Source organism: Cetorhinus maximus, chromosome 10, assembly GCF_964194155.1.
Source record: "Cetorhinus maximus chromosome 10, sCetMax3.hap1.1, whole genome shotgun sequence".
NCBI lineage: Eukaryota > Metazoa > Chordata > Chondrichthyes > Lamniformes > Cetorhinidae > Cetorhinus > Cetorhinus maximus.
The window spans coordinates 129,592,621-129,611,557 of record NC_135888.1 but is presented as its reverse complement, the minus strand read 5'-3'; the positions used below and the strand labels follow the sequence as shown (position 1 = coordinate 129,611,557).

Below are 18,937 nucleotides of genomic sequence, written 5' to 3'. Positions count from 1 at the left end.
CGAATGTGCGTGTGTGTAACTCCGCATGTGCGTATGTGTGTGTAACTCCGCATGTGCGTGTGTGTGTAACTCCGCATGTGCGTGTGTGTGTAACTCTGCGTGTGTGTGTAACTCCGCATGTGCGTGTGTGTAACTCTGCGTGTGTGTGTAACTCCGCATGTGCGTGTGTGTAACTCTGCGTGTGTGTGTAACTCCGCATGTGCGTGTGTGCGTAACTCCGCATGTGCATGTGTGTGTAACTCTGCGTGTGTGTGTAACTCCGCATGTGTGTGTCCGCATGTGCGTGTAACTCCGCGAGTGTGTGTAACTCAGTGTGTGTGTAACTCCGCGCACGTGTGTGTAACTCCGCGCACGTGTGTGTAACTCCGCGTGTCCGTGTGTGTAACTCCGCGTGTCCGTGTGTGTAACTCCGCATGTCCGTGTGTGTGGGTAACTCCGCGTGTCCGTGTGTGTGGGTAACTCCGCGTGTCCGTGTGTGTGGGTAACTCCGCGTGTCCGTGTGTGTGGGTAACTCCGCGTGTCCGTGTGTGTGGGTAACTCCGCGTGTCCGTGTGTGTGTAACTCCGCGCGTGTGTGGGTAACTCCGCGCGTGTGTGAGTAACTCCGCGTGTGTGTGTGGGTAACTCCGCGTGTCCGTGTGTGTGGGTAACTCCGCGTGTCCGTGTGTGTGGGTAACTCCGCGTGTCCGTGTGTGTGGGTAACTCCGCGTGTCCGTGTGTGTGTGTAACTCCGCGTGTCCGTGTGACTCCACGTGTGTGTGTGTAACTCCGCGTGTCCGTGTATGTGTGTAACTCCGGGTGTCCGTGTGTGTGTGTGTGTGTGTGTGTAACTCCGCGTGTCCGTGTGTGTGTAACTCCGCGTGTCCGTGTGTGTGTAACTCCGCGTGTCCGTGTGTGTGTAACTCCGCGTGTCCGTGTGTGTGTGTAACTCCGCGTGTCCGTGTGTGTGTGTAACTCCGCGTGTCCGTGTGTGTGTGTAACTCCGCATGTGTGTGTAACTTCGTGTGTCCGTGTGTGTGTGTAACTCCGCGCGTGTGTGTAACTCCGCATGTGTGTGTAACTCCGCATGTGTGTGTGTAACTCCGCATGTGTGTGTGTAACTCCGCATGCGTGTGTAACTCCGCATGCGTGTGTGTAACTCCGCGTGTGTGTGTGTGTGTAACTCCGCGTGTGTGTGTGTGTGTAACTCCGCATGTGTGTGTGTGTGTAACTCCGCGTGTGTGTGTGTGTGTAACTCCGCGTGTGTGTGTGTAACTCCGCGTGTGTGTGTGTAACTCCGCGTGTGTGTGTAACTCCGCGTGTGTGTGTAACTCGGCGTGTGTGTGTCCGCATGTGCGTGTAACTCCGCGAGTGTGTGTAACTCCGTGTGTGTGTAACTCCGCGCACGTGTGTGTAACTCCGCGCACGTGTGTGTAACTCCGCGTGTCCGTGTGTGTAACTCCGCGTGTCCGTGTGTGTAACTCCGCGTGTCCGTGTGTGTGGGTAACTCCGCGTGTCCGTGTGTGGGGGTAACTCCGCGTGTCCGTGTGTGTGGGTAACTCCGCGTGTCCGTGTGTGTGGGTAACTCCGCGCGTGTGTGGGTAACTCCGCGCGTGTGTGGGTAACTCCGCGCGTGTGTGGGTAACTCCGCGCGTGTGTGAGTAACTCCGCGTGTGTGTGTGGGTAACTCCGCGTGTGTGTGTGGGTAACTCCGCGTGTCCGTGTGTGTGGGTAACTCCGCGTGTCCGTGTGTGTGGGTAACTCCGCGTGTCCGTGTGTGTGGGTAACTCCGCGTGTCCGTGTGTGTGGGTAACTCCGCGTGTCCGTGTGACTCCGCGTGTGTGTGTGTAACTCCGCGTGTCCGTGTATGTGTGTAACTCCGGGTGTCCGTGTGTGTGTGTGTGTGTGTGTAACTCCGCGTGTCCGTGTGTGTGTAACTCCGCGTGTCCGTGTGTGTGTAACTCCGCGTGTCCGTGTGTGTGTAACTCCGCGTGTCCGTGTGTGTGTGTAACTCCGCGTGTCCGTGTGTGTGTGTAACTCCGCATGTGTGTGTAACTTCGTGTGTCCGTGTGTGTGTGTAACTCTGCGCGTGTGTGTAACTCCGCATGTGTGTGTAACTCCGCATGTGTGTGTGTAACTCCGCATGCGTGTGTGTAACTCCGCATGCGTGTGTGTAACTCCGCATGCGTGTGTGTAACTCCGCGTGTGTGTGTGTGTGTAACTCCGCGTGTGTGTGTGTGTGTGTAACTCCGCGTGTGTGTGTGTGTGTGTAACTCCGCGTGTGTGTGTGTGTGTAACTCCGCGTGTATGTGTGTAACTCCGCGTGTGTGTGTAACTCCGCGTGTGTGTGTAACTCGGCGTGTGTGTGTCTGCATGTGCGTGTAACTCCGCGAGTGTGTGTAACTCCGTGTGTGTGTAACTCCGCGCACGTGTGTGTAACTCCGCGCACGTGTGTGTAACTCCGCGTGTCCGTGTGTGTAACTCCGCGTGTCCGTGTGTGTGGGTAACTCCGCGTGTCCGTGTGTGTGGGTAACTCCGCGTGTCCGTGTGTGTGGGTAACTCCGCGTGTCCGTGTGTGTGGGTAACTCCGCGTGTCCGTGTGTGTGGGTAACTCCGCGCGTGTGTGGGTAACTCCGCGCGTGTGTGAGTAACTCCGCGTGTGTGTGTGGGTAACTCCGCGTGTGTGTGGGGGTAACTCCGCGTGTCCGTGTGTGTGGGTAACTCCGCGTGTCCGTGTGTGTGGGTAACTCCGCGTGTCCGTGTGTGTGGGTAACTCCGCGTGTCCGTGTGTGTGTGTAACTCCGCGTGTCCGTGTGACTCCGCGTGTGTGTGTGTAACTCCGCGTGTCCGTGTATGTGTGTAACTCCGGGTGTCCGTGTGTGTGTGTGTGTAACTCCGCGTGTCCGTGTGTAACTCCGCGTGTCCGTGTGTAACTCCGCGTGTCCGTGTGTAACTCTGCGTGTCCGTGTGTGTGTAACTCCGCGTGTCCGTGTGTGTGTAACTCCGCGTGTCCGTGTGTGTGTAACTCGGCGTGTCCGTGTGTGTGTAACTCGGCGTGTCCGTGTGTGTAACTCCGCGTGTCCGTGTGTGTGTAACTCCGCGTGTCCGTGTGTGTAACTCCGCGTGTCCGTGTGTGTGTGTAACTCCGCATGTGTGTGTAACTTCGTGTGTCCGTGTGTGTGTGTAACTCCACGGGTGTGTGTGTAACTCCGCATGTGTGTGTGTAACTCCGCATGTGTGTGTGTAACTCCGCATGTGTGTGTGTAACTCCGCATGTGTGTGTGTAACTCCGCATGTGTGTGTGTAACTCCGCATGTGTGTGTGTAACTCCGCATGTGTGTGTGTAACTCCGCATGTGTGTGTGTAACTCCGCATGTGTGTGTGTAACTCCGCATGTGTGTGTGTAACTCCGCGTGTGTGTGTGTGTGTAACTCTGCGTGTGTGTGTGTGTGTAACTCCGCGTGTGTGTGTGTGTGTAACTCCGCGTGTGTGTGTAACTCCGCGTGTGTGTGTGTGTGTGTAACTCCGCGTGTGTGTGTGTAACTCCGCGTGTGTGTGTAACTCCGCGTGTGTGTGTAACTCCGCGTGTGTGTGTGTAACTCGGCGTGTGTGTGTGTAACTCCGTGTGTGTGTGTGTAACTCCGCGTGTGTGTGTAACTCCGCGTGTGTGTGTGTAACTCCATGTGTGTGCGTGTGTAACTGTGCGTGTGTCTGTGTGTAACTCCATTTGCGTGTGTATTGTTAAAGTCACTGTTCATGCTTTGAATAAAGGATGAACCTGGAGCCAGTTTTTTCCTTAACACAGATTTAATCGGACAGTCACAGACTCTCCTTGTTCCTCCCCTACATCTGGTGTAACCTGGTTTTAGACATTTGAAATAATTCCCTAATCTTTCCCCATTTGGTGGCAGTTGCTCTCAATTACAAACTAAAGGATGCACTCCATTGTAGCATAATCCCAACATTAGCAGATCCCCTTCTTAAAGCAAAAAATAACAAGTGCATTTTTTCAGCCAAAAAAAACTGAAGACAGGGAAATAAATCACACATTTCCAAGACACAGACTCTGAATCGTCCCTCTTCTATTACTCCCAATAATTTCTCACTCGAAGCCTTCAATTTGGTGAAACAATCTGACAACTGATGGCTTGTATCTACCCATCGGTATCCTTTCTCTCCACCATTTGTTTTAGACTTGCAATATCAACTCATAAACTTTTTTCACTCTCAACCTTTGTGGAGTGTACATTATACCAAAGGGAACGACTGTCTATATAACATTCTATTGGGATATTTCCTTCAGCCTTTCCCCCATATAGAATTTTCCTTAATGTTTTTGATATAAAGAATGCCATGTCTGCTGCTTCTACAAGCAGAAGAGTCTTAGCAGTCAGTGTGCTCTTTACTATTCTTCCTATTTTCTTGGCTTCCGAAGCCAAGTGGCAACAGTTCCCACTTTCTCCCATTAAAAATATTATAAAGTCTGCTGCGCTTGGAAACCCATCACAAAGGTTTTCATGAGAGGCATCCCTGAACACAATCAATTTTACATTCTCAGGATCACCCAAAGATGGAAATTTCAGCACATGTTTCTCCATTTTTAATTTTTTTAATGTTTTGTTCCCCCGTAAGGTGTCCTGGACCTTGGGTTGTTTCATTATAGTACTCAGTTCTAAGATATAAAAACTTGCATCCAGCCTTGTCTGTGTGCCCAGCCAGTTCAATTGTCCAACTAAACTTCGCAGTTGCTCCACTTTAACTTTGGAAGTATCTGCATCTTTTTGTGAGGACCTAGTTCAATTGACTGTGATAGGGTTAATGATTTCTAAATAAGATTGTTGATGTCGAGTAACATCAGACTCGTACTGTTTTATTTCCAAACCAATTTATTTAAAGGCCCCATAACCCTGATTTCCAACCTTAAATTCTGTTCTAATCCTGTCAATAACATTGTTTTGAAACTCACTAGTACCACCCCATTGGAGGTCATCAACATGTATCGTAAAGATGCCAGAAAGTTTCCAACCATGGTACCAATAAAAATGTCAGGATCTGCCTTCAATTGGAGACAACTCAACTTTAACAAGACCGATCTAACTGAAAAGTACCATACTTTGGAAACATCGTTCAAGCCATAGACACTTATTTAACTTCCAAAGTTTTCCTCTATCTCTTAGGAAGTTTGGGAAACACTTCCCTCTGGAGGTGCTCCCCGTGCAGGAATGCAGCTTTTATGTCTATTGACTTACATTCCCAAGAAAATGTTGCCAAAAGGACCAAAAAAACTTTCAAAATTACCTTTCCTGCTGTGGGTGTGTTCACTCTGATCTCTTTATCTGCCAAGCATTCTTCAAAACTCCAGACCACTAATCTAGCCTTGGTCTTCTAAGTACCATCCGGTAGGACCTTTACCGTGCAAACCCACCTATGCGGTAATGCTGGCTGACCCCTATTTGGGACCTCTGAATACATGCCAAACTCCCTCCAACTGCTTAACCCTTTCAGTACCTTTATCCCCTCATTTGTTGGCCATTACAAAAACCTCTCGGTATGTGGACTTCTGCTTCTACTATTTTGTTGTGATGGTTCTGCGTTCTCTATTCTACTGTGTCATTTAGTCAGATTGTGACCCCCTGCTCGCCTGTTGAAGTCTTTCTGGGCTGCTACTGTTAGATCCCCTGTATACCCTATCTGAGGCCCTATCCACTGTACATGAACGCTTCCTCACCTGGGATTCATCACCAGACCCATAACTGTAACTCGAGCTACACTTCCTTGTTTTTCATTCTCATACTCCATTCTCCCAATCCATGGCCTTCACTGTTTGTCCGTCATCTTGGACATTCAACCAGTTCTTATGTTTTTCCGCAGATTTCCCTGCCCATCCCACTATTGTCGCATCTTTCTAGTTATTCGATCCTTCTAGGCAGCATGATACCCGATAACCCACTTTGGGCAGCTCATCTTTTGAAAAAATAACTCTTTCCTGTTCTTCATGATCCGCTTTTCTACCAGTATCTAACTTCTGATCCATCGTATCTTGTCCTTCCAGCTCTGCCCTGCAAAACCTATGAATATGCGATACACATGGTGATTTGTCATCCTCTATCACATCAGTATCTGAAAATTCATAATTCATTCCGATGACCCATGAGGAACTAGCTTTTATTGTTTGATTCCCATTTTGGATGATCACAGTTTTCCCCTCACGTCCTATAACTTTTCACGTGCTTTTCCAACCCTTATGTCCCTCTTTCATGTAATAAACCAGATCACCTGAAATAAAGTCTATCTCGGGCGGTCTTATGCGATGCCGCAACGCCCTCCTAATTCTTTCAGAAACTTCAGCCTTCATAAAAGCTTTTCTGCCTACATGTAAGGCAATCAAGTGGGTGGAGAAAATAGAGCTAATGGTAGTTCCTTCTAGAGCAGGGGGAGCATCCAACAGCACCAAAGGCAACTTCAGATTCCTTCTATACACCAATTGGTATGGACTATACCCCCCAAGCATTTGCAAAGAATTTTTTAGTATGTACTTCTCATGCCAGTGCCGTTTGCAACTTGCAGTCCAGTTGGTCAGCCAGTATCTTATGCAACATTTTGTCAATTACTGTGTGATTCCTCTCACATAAACCATTGCTGAATGGGCTCTCAGCCTCAGACTGTAATATGAAAATTCTCACACATGTCCTTGGCCAGGATTTTCCCCTCGTCGGACGGGCAGACCCGGGAGCGGCCGTGAAACAGTCCGCTGCCCGTGATCAGGCCCCGACCGCAATTTCATGCTGGCTGGCCAATTAACGGCCAGCCAGCGTGAAACGTGCGCTCAGAGTCTCAGTGCTGCCGGGGTGAAAGCGCTTGAAGTTTGCGCATGCGCTGGGGAGTATGCACTGAAAGCATCCTGAAGGCAGGGAACTGTCTCAGGGACCTGAAGATTTTTAAAATGAAGATTTCGCAAATAATATAAACATGTCCCTACATGTGATTCAGTCGCATGAAGAGGGACATGTTAAAAATGGGTTTGTTGGAAACCTCATCCCGCCTGTGGATGAGGTTTCGCAAAAAAATGCAAAGGCCGCCTGGCCTATTCGCCCGCCTGCCAACCGCAGTGAAAAATTCTATTTAATTAGCTGCTTAAGGGTCTTAGTAGACCTCTTAATTGTCGGCGGACTTGCTACCGATGGAAATATCGCACGAGTGCACAATGACATCGGGACGCTCACCCGACGTCATCGCGTGCTATTTCACGCTTGGGCATGTTGGGCACACGCCCGCACGCCAAGCTGAAAATCCTGGCCCTGAAATTCATCATTTGCAAATTCTCCTCTGTTATCCGTCAAAAATTTTGTTGCCGTTCCTAGTCCAATACCAACCAGCGGCAGTGGGATGAGGCCCTTAAGTGGGAATGGGGGGAGGATTAGAAGGTGTGGAGGAGAGGAGAAGGTGCTGAATTGTGGGAATGGGCTGGGGAATGGACATGATGGTTTGAATTGCGGGGTTTGGAGTGAGAATTGGGGGGTAGGGAGGGGAAGGTTAGGAGTTGAATTGGGGGGAATGGAGGGAACTTTAAGAAACAGAGGATGAGGGAGAGATGGGGAGGAGAGGGAAATAAGCAACATTCTGGACATGGTAGAATATGAGAGGCATATGACGTAAGAGTGTTTATCCATTGAGTTTCTATGACACCAGGATTCCTGGAGTGGTGAAGATGTCTTGGGAGGTAACCAGGAGTTGGATACTGGAGCTGGAAAGGATGACTTTGGTTCCTTTTATACTGGGCAGACGCAAACAATCTCACTAGTGCTTCATGCCAGCCAGTCAGTCATTCGGGATGTGCAAGTTGATAAAGTCAAGTCCTTGGAGAGGGTGCAAAGAGATTTACAAGAATGATACCAGGGATGAGGAACTTCAGACATGTGGAGAGACTGGAGAAGCTGGGATAGTTCTTCCTAGAGCAGAGAAGATTAAAGGGAGATTTAATAGAGGTGTTCAAAGTTATGAGGCATTTTGATACAATAAGTAGGGAGAAACTATTTCCATTGGCAGAGGGGTCAGTAACCAGAGGACACAGATTTAACATAATTGGCGAAAGAGCCTGAGGGAAAATGAGAATTTTTAAAGTAGTGGGTTGTGATCGGCAATGCACTGTCTGATAAAGCAGTGGAAGCAAATTCAAGAGTAGCTTTCAAAAGGGTATTGGCTAAATAGTTGAAAAGGAAAATTGCAGTGCTATAGGGAAAGATTAAGGGGAGTGCGACTGATTGGATAGCCGAATGGCCTCCTTCTGTGTTGCACTGTCCTATGATGTCAGTGATGGAGAGGTGGTGTTGAGTGTATTTGTTTGGGTGTAGTTGTAGTAGTGGACTACTGTTGCTGAAAGGTAACAGAGAGGATGGAGGTCAGGGATGAAGTGCAGACCCTTGGAGAGTGGGCTGCACATGAATGGGAAGAGAAACTATTTGAGGAAATATTGGGACTGTTACAGACAGGAGGGGGGGTTTTAATTTAAACAGCCCTGATTTCTCCTCTCATCACCTGTCCGTTATTAGAAAGGTGTTTTCGATTTTGATTCCCCCCTTTATATGTGGTGGTGTATTTTCCCAACTCCTCAGTTTTGATGTGATCCAATTCTCTATTAATAACTGCACAGCAAACTTGAGATAGGGTGAACTAAAAGGGTTAGTCTATGTTACACACACTCAAAACATGGGAGTGGGTGTCACTATGTAGCCCCTAGTACATTCATACAATAAAAGAAGGATAAGGGAAAGAAAGAGGTACAGGGCAAAGACCACAGAGAAGGTAAGAATTATTGTTTCCCATGAGTCCAGAGTCCAGCATCAAAGTCCAATGGTGTATTCTTTCAGAGTCAGCAGGTTGAAGACAGATGCTGGATAGTCCACTTTTCCAGTAGAGTTCATTTGCCCGATAACATGGGCATACAGAGATGATTTAGTCTTGTAGGCACTGGTACAGAAGTTCAGAAGCTCCACTAAAAAACAGTGTAGTTGGGGAGCCAGGTATTGAAAGACCTGGACAGAGCCCTGTTTCTGCTGCTGCCTGCTAGATGGAAAATAGCAGTCTGAGTTTTTTCAGCTCCACATGGCAATATTACTGGTTCTAGCAGCTTGGGGCGGTGTCATGTGACATGACTCCCACTTCTCCACCTTGGTTTGAACAAAGGATGTACATTCCTGGTCTGGATTCTTGAGATAGTTAATGTTTCAACTATTAATAAGTTCGACAGAGGTTTCTGAGTCCTTTTTCCCTCACAGACTCCATTGGCCAAGGGCCTGGCCTTAGAAATGTAAAGGGGCCTTTGTACACGTCCTGGGGATTTGACCTCTGCAGACACAGGAGGCATTAGCACTCTTTAGAGATAGCAAGGTTGCTGCTGTTGTGAAGGCCAGAAATTCCTTTGGTGTGAGTCGTAGCCAGTCATGGCTTCAGTCAGTTTAAAGTCTTTATCCAGTTTTTAAAAAATTATAGCTTAGTCAGGATGATATATATGTATATATTTTATAAAAACATAGAGTGAGTCTTAGCCCCCTGACAGGAGAGATCAGAATGGAACTCCAAGAATGCTGAGAGGGAGAGTGATGAGATTTGTAGAGCTGGTGATTACAGGTACGCAGATCATAGGATGGTCTCCATGCTGTGGACAATTTGAAAACAGATAGTGGGTCACTTGGCAAAGATGCAGTCAGTGGTTTTGAATAGAAAAGGTGTGGGTCTGTATGAATAAGCTAGCAGACACATAGCATATCTGGCTGGGAAGTGAGGGATTGGTACAGATCCTGGTGAAAAAAAGATTCAACTTGATGAGTGCAAGAAGGCATAGGGATTAGCAGCGTGAAACTGAGCATGATTTGGTGTCTTGTTAACAGAGGGCGAACGATTGGAGGTCCGAATGAAACGCTTGGAAGCAAAATATGCTCCTCTCCACCTTGTTCCTTTAATCGAAAGACTTGGGACACCACAGGTAAGGGAGAGATTATCCTATTAATGCTGCAGTCCCCAAATCCGCATTACACTTGATCAATTTCCTGAGTAGATACTGGTAATGGGACACATACCTAGCAGGAACCTCACTCAGCGGGGGACACCCCCAGTGGGAACCTAACCCAGCGGAAGCCCCACCCAGCAGGAACCATGCCAAGCAGGACACACACCCAATGGGAACCCTGCCCAGCACTAGTCATGGGCATGTTCCCTAGGCTCTTCAGATACTGTGCCCTTGGTCAGTCACCAGTTTACCTGATTTTGCCACATCACAAGCTTATAGCAATGGTTTTGCAACTCTTGTCCATGAGACCTACATCCTGGTCTCTCATCTCTATTCTCACTAAACTGCTAACCGCTCAACTTTCCCACCCAGCCCCCATGCTAGCTGACATTGTTAATGGTTCTCTTTCCTCGGGTGCTGTCCCTCACTCCTTAAAATCTGCCATCATCACCAGTCTCCTCAAAAAAATTAACCCTTGATACCTCTATCCTTGCAAACTATCGTCTCGTCTCCAACCTCACTTTCTCTCCAAAGTCCTTGAACGTGTTATTGCCTCCCAAATCCATGCCCATCTTTCCTATAGCTCTCATCATGTTTCTGCCCTGCCACAGTAGCAAAACGGTTTGGATCTAAGCCACAAATTACATCCTATGTGACTGTGACAATGGTGAACTTTCCCTCCTCATCTTTTTCAACCTGTCTGCAGCCTTCAACATGGTTTACCACTTCATCTTCCTCCAATTCTACTCCAACATCTAGCTGGGTGGGATTGCCCTCATCTGATTCCATTCTTAGCTATCTAATTGTAGTCAAAGAGTTAACTGCAATGATTCTGTCCCTAAAAAATGCTCCTTAAAACCAATATGTTTGGCCAAGTTTTTAGTCACCATTTCCTCTATCTCCTTCATGTAACTTGGTGTGAAATTTTTGTCTGATTTATGGTCCTGTGAAGCACCTTGGGACATTTGACTATGTTAAAGATGCTGTTTAAATGAAAGTTGTTGTTGTAGCCTGAACAGAAGCTAACTTAACAGGTGGGACGGGGGATAGTTTCCGTGAAGACCCTTGCATAGCGGCAGAGTGCTTGCAGTTTGCCCTGCGGTGAGAACAGGTTGAGCCACGACCTGCACACCCATACAAACTGAAATTTTCCTGGAAATCTCCCCCCACCCGTAAAAGTCGATGCTTGAGGACGTGGCTTGACCTTTGCCATGTGAACCCCCTGCCCGAGCCGCGACCTCAGGCATCTCCAGCAGCCGAAGCAACGTGACCAGCGGACAAAGTCGGCCTCTGAAGATTTTCTTTCCTAAATAAAAATTGTTTTACCCCCCCAGAACTTTTCGCAGCGATGGAAAGACAATCTACCAGTCAGTGTAAGTAAACTCCATAAAACCTTTAGCTCATCGCAGCCGAGGTAGCCCCTAAGCTGGGGGAGACGTCAGCCTTGGGGTTGGGGGTGGGGGGGCTGAAGGGGGTTCATATACCCCAATCAGAATCAGTGTCTGTGGAGTCTATACCCCAGTGAGCATCAGTGTCTGTGGAACCCATTCCCCAGTGAGAGTCAATGTGTGAGTCAGTATGTGTGGAACCTGTACGCCAGTGAGAGTCAGTGTCTGTGGAACCTGTACTCCAGTTAGCGTCAGTGTCTGTGGAACCTGTACCCCAGTGAGAGTCAGTGTCTGTGGAACCTGTACTCTAGTTAGCGTCAGTGTCTGTGGAACCTGTACCCCAGTGAGAGTAAGTGTCTGTGAAGTCTGTACCCCAGTGAGCGTCAGTATCTGTGGAACCCGTACCCCCAGTGAGAGTCAGTGTATGTGGAACCTGTACCCCGGTGAGAGTTAGGGTCTGTGGAACCTGTGCTCCAGTTAGCGTCAGTGTCTGTGGAACCTCTACTCCAGTTAGCGTCAGTGTGTGTGGAACCCGTAACCCCAGTGACAGTCAGTGTCTGTGAAATCTGTACCCCAGAGAGCGTCAGTGTCTGTGAAACCCCAGTGAGAATTGGGGGGGCTGAATTTTACGTGCCCCCAGTTGGCGTGTTTCCCATGGTGGGGGGAGGGGGAGGTCTTGTAAGATTGGGATGGGAGCACACCCATTCCACCAGCTTCCAACCCCCAAGCTCACCGCCATAATACGGGGGGGGGGGTGCGGAAAGGCACCATAATCGGCAGCCTGTCTGCCGTATTTAAATTGATAACTAAGAGTCAGTTAGGCTTGTTATCAAGCCAATTGACCCTGATAATACACTGCCCATTCCATAAAATGTTTGGCTTGGGGAGCAGGGCAGAAGCAGGAAGCCTGATTTTTAAACTCAGTGCTTAAAAGGGCAGGAGGAAGTGGAGGTTATTCCTCGGGTGCTGCCCTTTGCCGATCGCAAGGTGGCCCCCCACCCCGCTCTTAGGTTGAACCTCCCCCTTCCTTCCTATCCCCTCCCCCCACCCCTATCCCTAACCTGCCCAAGACCCTGGACTTGCATAAGAACATAAGAAATAGGAACAGGAGTAGACCATTCGGCCCCTTGAGCCTGCTCCGCCATTCAGTAAGATCATGGCTGATCTTCTTGTGTTTCGATTTCCACATTCCCATCTAACCCTGATAACCTTTGATTCCCTTGCCTAACAAGGATCTATCTACCTCTGCCTTAAAAATATTCAATGACCCTGCCTCCACCACCTTCTGAGGCAGTGAGTTCCAAAGTCGCACAACCCTCTGAGAGAAAATTTCTCCTCATCTCTGTCTAAAAGGGCGACCCCTAATTTTAAAACAGTGCCCCCTGGTTCTGGACTCACCCACAAGAGGAAACATCCTTTCATTGTCCACCTTGTCAAGACTGTTCAGGATCTTGTATACTTTAATCAAATCAGCCTTCACTTTTCTAAACTCCAGTGGAAACAAGCCCAGTCTGTCTAACCTTTCCTCATAAGACAACCCGCTCATTCCAGGTATCAATCTAGTAATTAATCAATTAATCTTCCCTGCTCCAGGGATCCATCTTCTTCCTCTGTAGTGCCAACAGCAGCACTGATGCCTTCCTGGCACTGCTGGGACTGTTCGGATTGGCCCGCAGCTCCAGAGGGCAGGACTTCTTACCCAATGAGGAGCAGAATTCCTAATCGGCCCTCATTAATCCACCCCGCAGCGCTTTATGGTTGCAGGGTGGGTCGGTGTAGAGCATGCCAGCTCCAGCTCCAAATGTAGTTTCTGGACAGGGCGTATTATTCAGCCCCATGTCTGTGGAACCCATATCCCAGTGAGAGTCAGTGCCTATGAAACCCAATGAGAGTCAGTGTGTGTGGAACCTGTACCCCATTGAGAGTCAGTGTCCGTGAAACCCGTACCCCAGTGAGAGTCAGTGTCTGTGGAACCTGTACCGCATTGAGAGTCAGTGCCTGTGGAACCTGTACCCCAGTGAGAGTCGGTGTTCATGAAACCCGTACCCCAGTGAGAGTCAGTGTGTGTGGAACCTGTACCCCAGTGAGAGTCAGTGTGTGTGGAACCTGTACCCCAGTGAGAGTCAGTGTGTGTGGAACATGTACCCCAGTGAGAGTCAGTGTGTGTGGAACATGTACCCCAGTGAGATCTCTATTGTAGAGGAAGGACGGGAGGCGGTGGGGTGAGAAAGATGGGACCTAAGGAAGCCTGACATGGAGGGAATCTGCTACCTTGCATTGGACTTGTGCGTCAGTTGTACTAAAGGAGTAACAATGTTATAACAGTTGTAAGTGAGGTGGTGTATAGTATGGGGGTCTGTGCACGCCCTGTACTGAGACAGAGAGTAGGGGCAAGTGGGAAATGCTACTGTTCCCAGCTGCACTCAGCAGATGAGCTAAAGAAATCGATATAAACGTGAAAGGTATTTTTAACTGCGTCGTGTAGAAGTAATCGGGCCGATGTGTGGTACTGGTTTAGAACATTTCACAGCTTGATTCCTGGAGCGAGCTTCTTGCCATGTTACTGATATTCATGTTGTGTGTCCGTGTCTGCAGCAAATAGCGATTGCCCGCGAAGGGGACCTGCTCACCAAGGAGCGTCTGTGCTGTGGCCTGTCCATGTTTGAGGTGATCCTGACCCGCATTCGGAACTACCTGCAGGACCCAGTGTGGAAGGGACCTCCTGCGACCAATGGTGTCATGCATGTAGATGAGTGCGTGGAGTTCCATCGGCTGTGGAGCGCGATGCAGTTCGTTTACTGTATCCCCGTCGGGACGAATGAGTTCACGGCGGAGTAAGTGCAGGAGTACAAAGTGTTAACAACAAGCGGGAGGGAGGCGTGGCCCAGAGCTCGATAGAGCAGCTGGGTCCACATGACGCATTGACACCTATGTGCTCACTGATGCACACTGACACACATGCACATACAAGAACACAAGAAATAGAAGCAGGAGCGGACTATCGAGCTTGCTCCGCCATTCAATATGGTCATGGCTGACCGTGGACTTAACTTCACTTTCCCACCCGCACCTCATACCCCTTGATTCCCTGAAAAACCAAAAATCTGTCTATCCCAGCCTTCAGTATATTCAAAGCATCCACAACTTTCTGGAATAGAGAATCCCAAAGATTCACAACCCTCTGAGTGAAATAATTTCTCCTCATCTCAGTCCTAAATGATCGGCCTCTTATACTGAGACTGTGCCCCCGTGTTTTAGATTCCCCGACCAGCAGAAACAATCTCTGTGTCCACCCTATCAAGCTCATTCAGAATCTTGTATGTTTCAATGAGGTCACCTCAATTCTTCTAAACTCCATAGAGTATTGGCCCAGTTTACTCAGCCTCTCATCATAGGGCAATCCTGTTATCCCAGAGGCCAACCTAGTGAACTTTTACTGTACTGCCTCCAAGGCAAGTATATCCTTCTTTAAATGTGGAGACCTAAACTGCACACACTACTCCAGGTGCGATCTCACCAAAGCCCTGTACATTGTAGCAAGGTTTCTTTATTCCTGTACTTCAATCCCCTTGCAATAAAAACCAACCTGCCATTTGCCTTCCTAATTGCTTGCTGCACCTACATGCTAACATGCTGACACACCACACACATTCTTTCCACAAGGTGTCCCTGAATCACAACCAGGAGCAGGATCAAACTTTGCACTTCCTATGCCAGGACTGATTCACTGGGATTTCCAGTGCAGTCTCAGTTCCTCACTAATTACTGCACTTACCAGGTGTCACTGCTCCCACTGATCTGCAATGCTGCTGTCTGAATATGGTTAAAATGTCAATTTAAAAATTCACACTTGGGATGTTGCTGGCAGGGCCAGCATTTAGTACCCATCCCTAGTTGCCCTGAGAAGGTGATGGCGGGTTTTTAATTACAATCGAACAGCTAAATGGTAATTTTTACTGATGCCAAATTTTTAATTGCTGAATTTTTTTAAACTGAATTCAAATTCTCAAATTACCATCGTGGAATTTGAACTCATAAATTTAGTCTTTTTTTTTTGTCTTCACATGATTAATATAAAATACAGATGAGTAACTTCATCCAATCACAACAAGCCCCATATCCATTCTCACATCAACCATGTGATTCCAGGGTTTTTGCCTCATCCACTCAGAAATCCATTCCACCTAGGGATTGACAGATTAAAGGTAGAAAATTCAAACATTGACAGGTTCCTGTCCCCATACACTAAAAACCTGCCTTTCTATCGCGCCTGACACTAAAATCTTACCTTTCTATCGGCCAATGAAATACTCTTTGAAGCAGATCACTGAAGAGTCACTGTTGTAATTTAGTGAAGCATGACAGCCAATTTTCCCACAGCAAGCTCCCATAAACAGCAGTGAACCAGCCTATCATGAGTAATGGTTAAGATCGAGCAAGTTTCTGAATTCAAAGAAACATCTTGCACTTCTATAGCACCATTCGCCACCTCAGGATGTCCCAAAGTGTTTTACAGACAACAGAATATTTTTGATGTGCAGTCACTGTTGGAACGTAGGAAAATTCAGGAGGCAAACAGTCTAATGCAGGAATGCCATGTTTTACTGTATCTGGTTTCACCCTCAGGCAGTGTTTTGGAGATGGTTTGAATTGGGCTGGATGTTCCATCATTGTCCTTCTGGGACAACAGCGACGCTTTGACTTGTTTGACTTCTGTTACCACTTACTGAAGGTTCAGAGGCAGGATGGAAAGGACGAGATTATAAAGAATGTGGTAAGTATCTGAGACTAGGACCCGAGGGCACAGCCTCAGAATAAAGGGAAGACCTTTTAGAACAGAGATGAGGAGAAACTTCTTTAGCCAGAGAGTGGTGAATCTATGGAATTCATTGCCACAGAAGGCTGTGGAGGCCGGGTCATTGATTGTATTTAAGACCGAGGTAGATAGGTTCTTGATTGGTAAGGGGATCAAAGGTTACGGGGAGAAGGCGGGAGAATGGGGTTGAGAAACTTATCAGCCATGATTGAATGGCAGAGCAGACTCGATGGGCCGAATGGCCTAATTTCTGCTCCTATGTCTTATGGTCTTATGGCATCAGTTCAGGTCCCAGAAACGAGAGAGGGTGCAAAACAGGGGCAGAGGTTGTGGTTGTTGTCTGCAGGAGGAGGAGGAAAGGGAAGTGGGAGCGGGGAAGGGAGGAGGGAGTCAGAACTCTGGTTCCCACCATGTTTAATTTCTGCCTTAAATTCTGGTCACTGGGGCAGGAGCAGCTTATTGACCACTCCCCCTCTGTATCCACCTTTGCACCAAGTTGGAGCATCTGGGCAAAGGCTCTGGCTACCCCAGGAATTCTGTCCATTTTTCCCTGATCTCAGTGGAGCCCTCCCCCTTATCAGAGTCAGTGTGAGTTTCATTCTCACCAGTCTCTGGGAAAGAAGTCTCTATTGGATTTAATGACTATTTTTAGTTTATGGCCTCTAGTTTAGGTTCCCCCCTCCACCCCCCCACTCCCTCCTTCCCCACCACAGTCAGAAATTTTCTTCTCTAAACCCACCCTATCAAACCCTTTCTAGAGTTAATTGCATTTCCTGCAGGAATCCGAATTCACTTTCCAGTGGGCACTGGTTGTGGTTCATGTGTGGGCCATTTTATTCACGCTGGACTTTGAGACCAAACCGCAGTTCACTTTTTGCTTCCATGCTCTGGAAGAAAGGTGGAGTTTGGAAGAATATGTTAGCTGAGTGTCTTTGACCCTGAATGGAGAGTATGTCAGTGCCAAGAGCTATATCTAGGGGTCAGTTGATCAGCACCCATGTTGGCCATCTGGTGATACAATCAATCCTCATTGGAACTCAGATTGGTTCTGGAACACCTACCACAGGATACACTGGCCTATAAGGATAGGATCCATAGGCTAGGCTTGTATTCCCTCGAGTATGGTTGACCTAATTGAGGTGTTTAAAATGATTAAAGAATTTGATAGGGAAGGTGGTTGCTGTCAGAGTCCAGAACAGGGGAACATAATATTAAAATTAGAACCAAGCCATTTAAAGATATCAAGAAACACTTTTTCAAACAAAGAGCAGTGGAAATCTGGATTCTTCTTCCCCCCCCAAAAAAAACTGTTGAGGCTGGGGAGTGTCAGTTGGAAATTTCAAAACTGAGATTGGTATAATTTTTGTTAGATAACGGAATAAAAGATAAATAACAAAGGCGGATAGATGGAGGTGAGATGCAGATCAGCTATCTACCTGTTGAATAGCGGAGCAGGCTCGAGGGGCTGAATGGCTTCCTCCTGTTCCTATGTCAGTATCTCAAGAGTCTGGTTGTGTCTGAGCCTTGTTCATTCTGTGTTCCTACAGCCCCTGAAAAAGATGGCAGACAGGATCAGAAAGTACCAGATCTTGAATAACGAGATTTTCGCCATGTTGAACAAGTATCTCAAGTCAGTGGAGAACGACAGTTCAACGGTAGAGCATGTGCGCTGCTTCCAGCCACCAATTCACCAGTCCTTGGCCACCACCTGCTAGGAGTAATAATGGCCCCTGACGTAACCTTGGTTCAGCCTGAGATCCAAAAGCGGAACTGAGTTCAAAAGTTGTCGTGGAACAAATTCTGGTTTTGGTTTCAGTAGTATCTGCGTTCCCTGGTGATCCTAACCCTCAACTACAGGGCAGAAAGGTTTATCTCCCAGCCTGTCCTTGTCACTTTATTTCAACTGAGCCATTTGGGGACAAAAAGAAAATTTCTATTTATCCTCTGAATATTGCAGCCAGTTCTGAAATTAAGTTGCCTTTTTGGAGGTCACTTGGAGGTGAAATTAATTTGACTCATAAGAGGATTCAGAAGAGAGCAACTGAGCTGACTGTGTTGTTTTTATTGGTCATTTCTGCTGCATGTCCTGTCCTGCTCACCCAACGTGCCCTCGGGTGGTTAGTGCTGTGTTGTTCTCACTTGGTGCTCCCTGGGCACCAGACCTTGCCACCTGCCATATCTAAGCACTCTGCTGAGCCCTAATTACAGTGCAATGGGGAATTCCCGAGGGCTTCACAAGTGTTGTCAGAAATAATGAACACAATGGAATTTCCCAATGGAATTTTGAGGTCATCCAGCCTGTCACTCTTTAAAAACCTCCAAATTTTGTGCATTTGGAGAAAAGTGTCCTGCATTTCTATGGCATGGTTCAGATCCTCAGGACATTGCAAAGCGCTTCATAGCCAGTGTTCTAGTTCAGAAAGTCAGCTGGTTAATGTTAGAACTGGAGCCAATCATTACACATTTTAATATTTATATACAGAGTTGCATGCATACACCTCCTAACCCAGCAACTATTGTTTCAGTCCTTATCTATTTACAGGGGCTCAAGTCAATGAACAGGCAATGCCCACCACCTGCATACAATTAAATGCAATTAGTATAAATTAACAGCCAATAAAGTACTTTTTGAAGCATAGCCACTGTTGTAATGTAGGAATCTCCCACAGTCTGCAATGAAATTATTGACCAGATAATCTGTTTGAGTGATCCTGGTTTAAGGATAAATGTTAAACAGGACTCCAGGAAG

General features: G+C 47.6%; 1 protein-coding gene across 1 annotated transcript in view; it reads left to right on the top strand.

Moving 5' to 3' along the window:
- Nucleotides 1–18,108, top strand: part of cyfip2 (cytoplasmic FMR1 interacting protein 2) — a 105,506-nt gene extending 87,398 nt beyond the window's left edge. The window contains exons 28-32 of the mRNA XM_078551132.1: nucleotides 9,866–9,960; nucleotides 11,319–11,357; nucleotides 13,968–14,206; nucleotides 15,999–16,146; nucleotides 17,736–18,108. Coding sequence (XP_078407258.1) covers nucleotides 9,866–9,960; nucleotides 11,319–11,357; nucleotides 13,968–14,206; nucleotides 15,999–16,146; nucleotides 17,736–17,903 — 689 coding nt within the window. The 3' untranslated portion in view covers nucleotides 17,904–18,108. The remainder of the gene's footprint in view (nucleotides 1–9,865; nucleotides 9,961–11,318; nucleotides 11,358–13,967; nucleotides 14,207–15,998; nucleotides 16,147–17,735) is intronic.
- The last annotated feature ends 829 nt before the right edge of the window (nucleotides 18,109–18,937 follow it).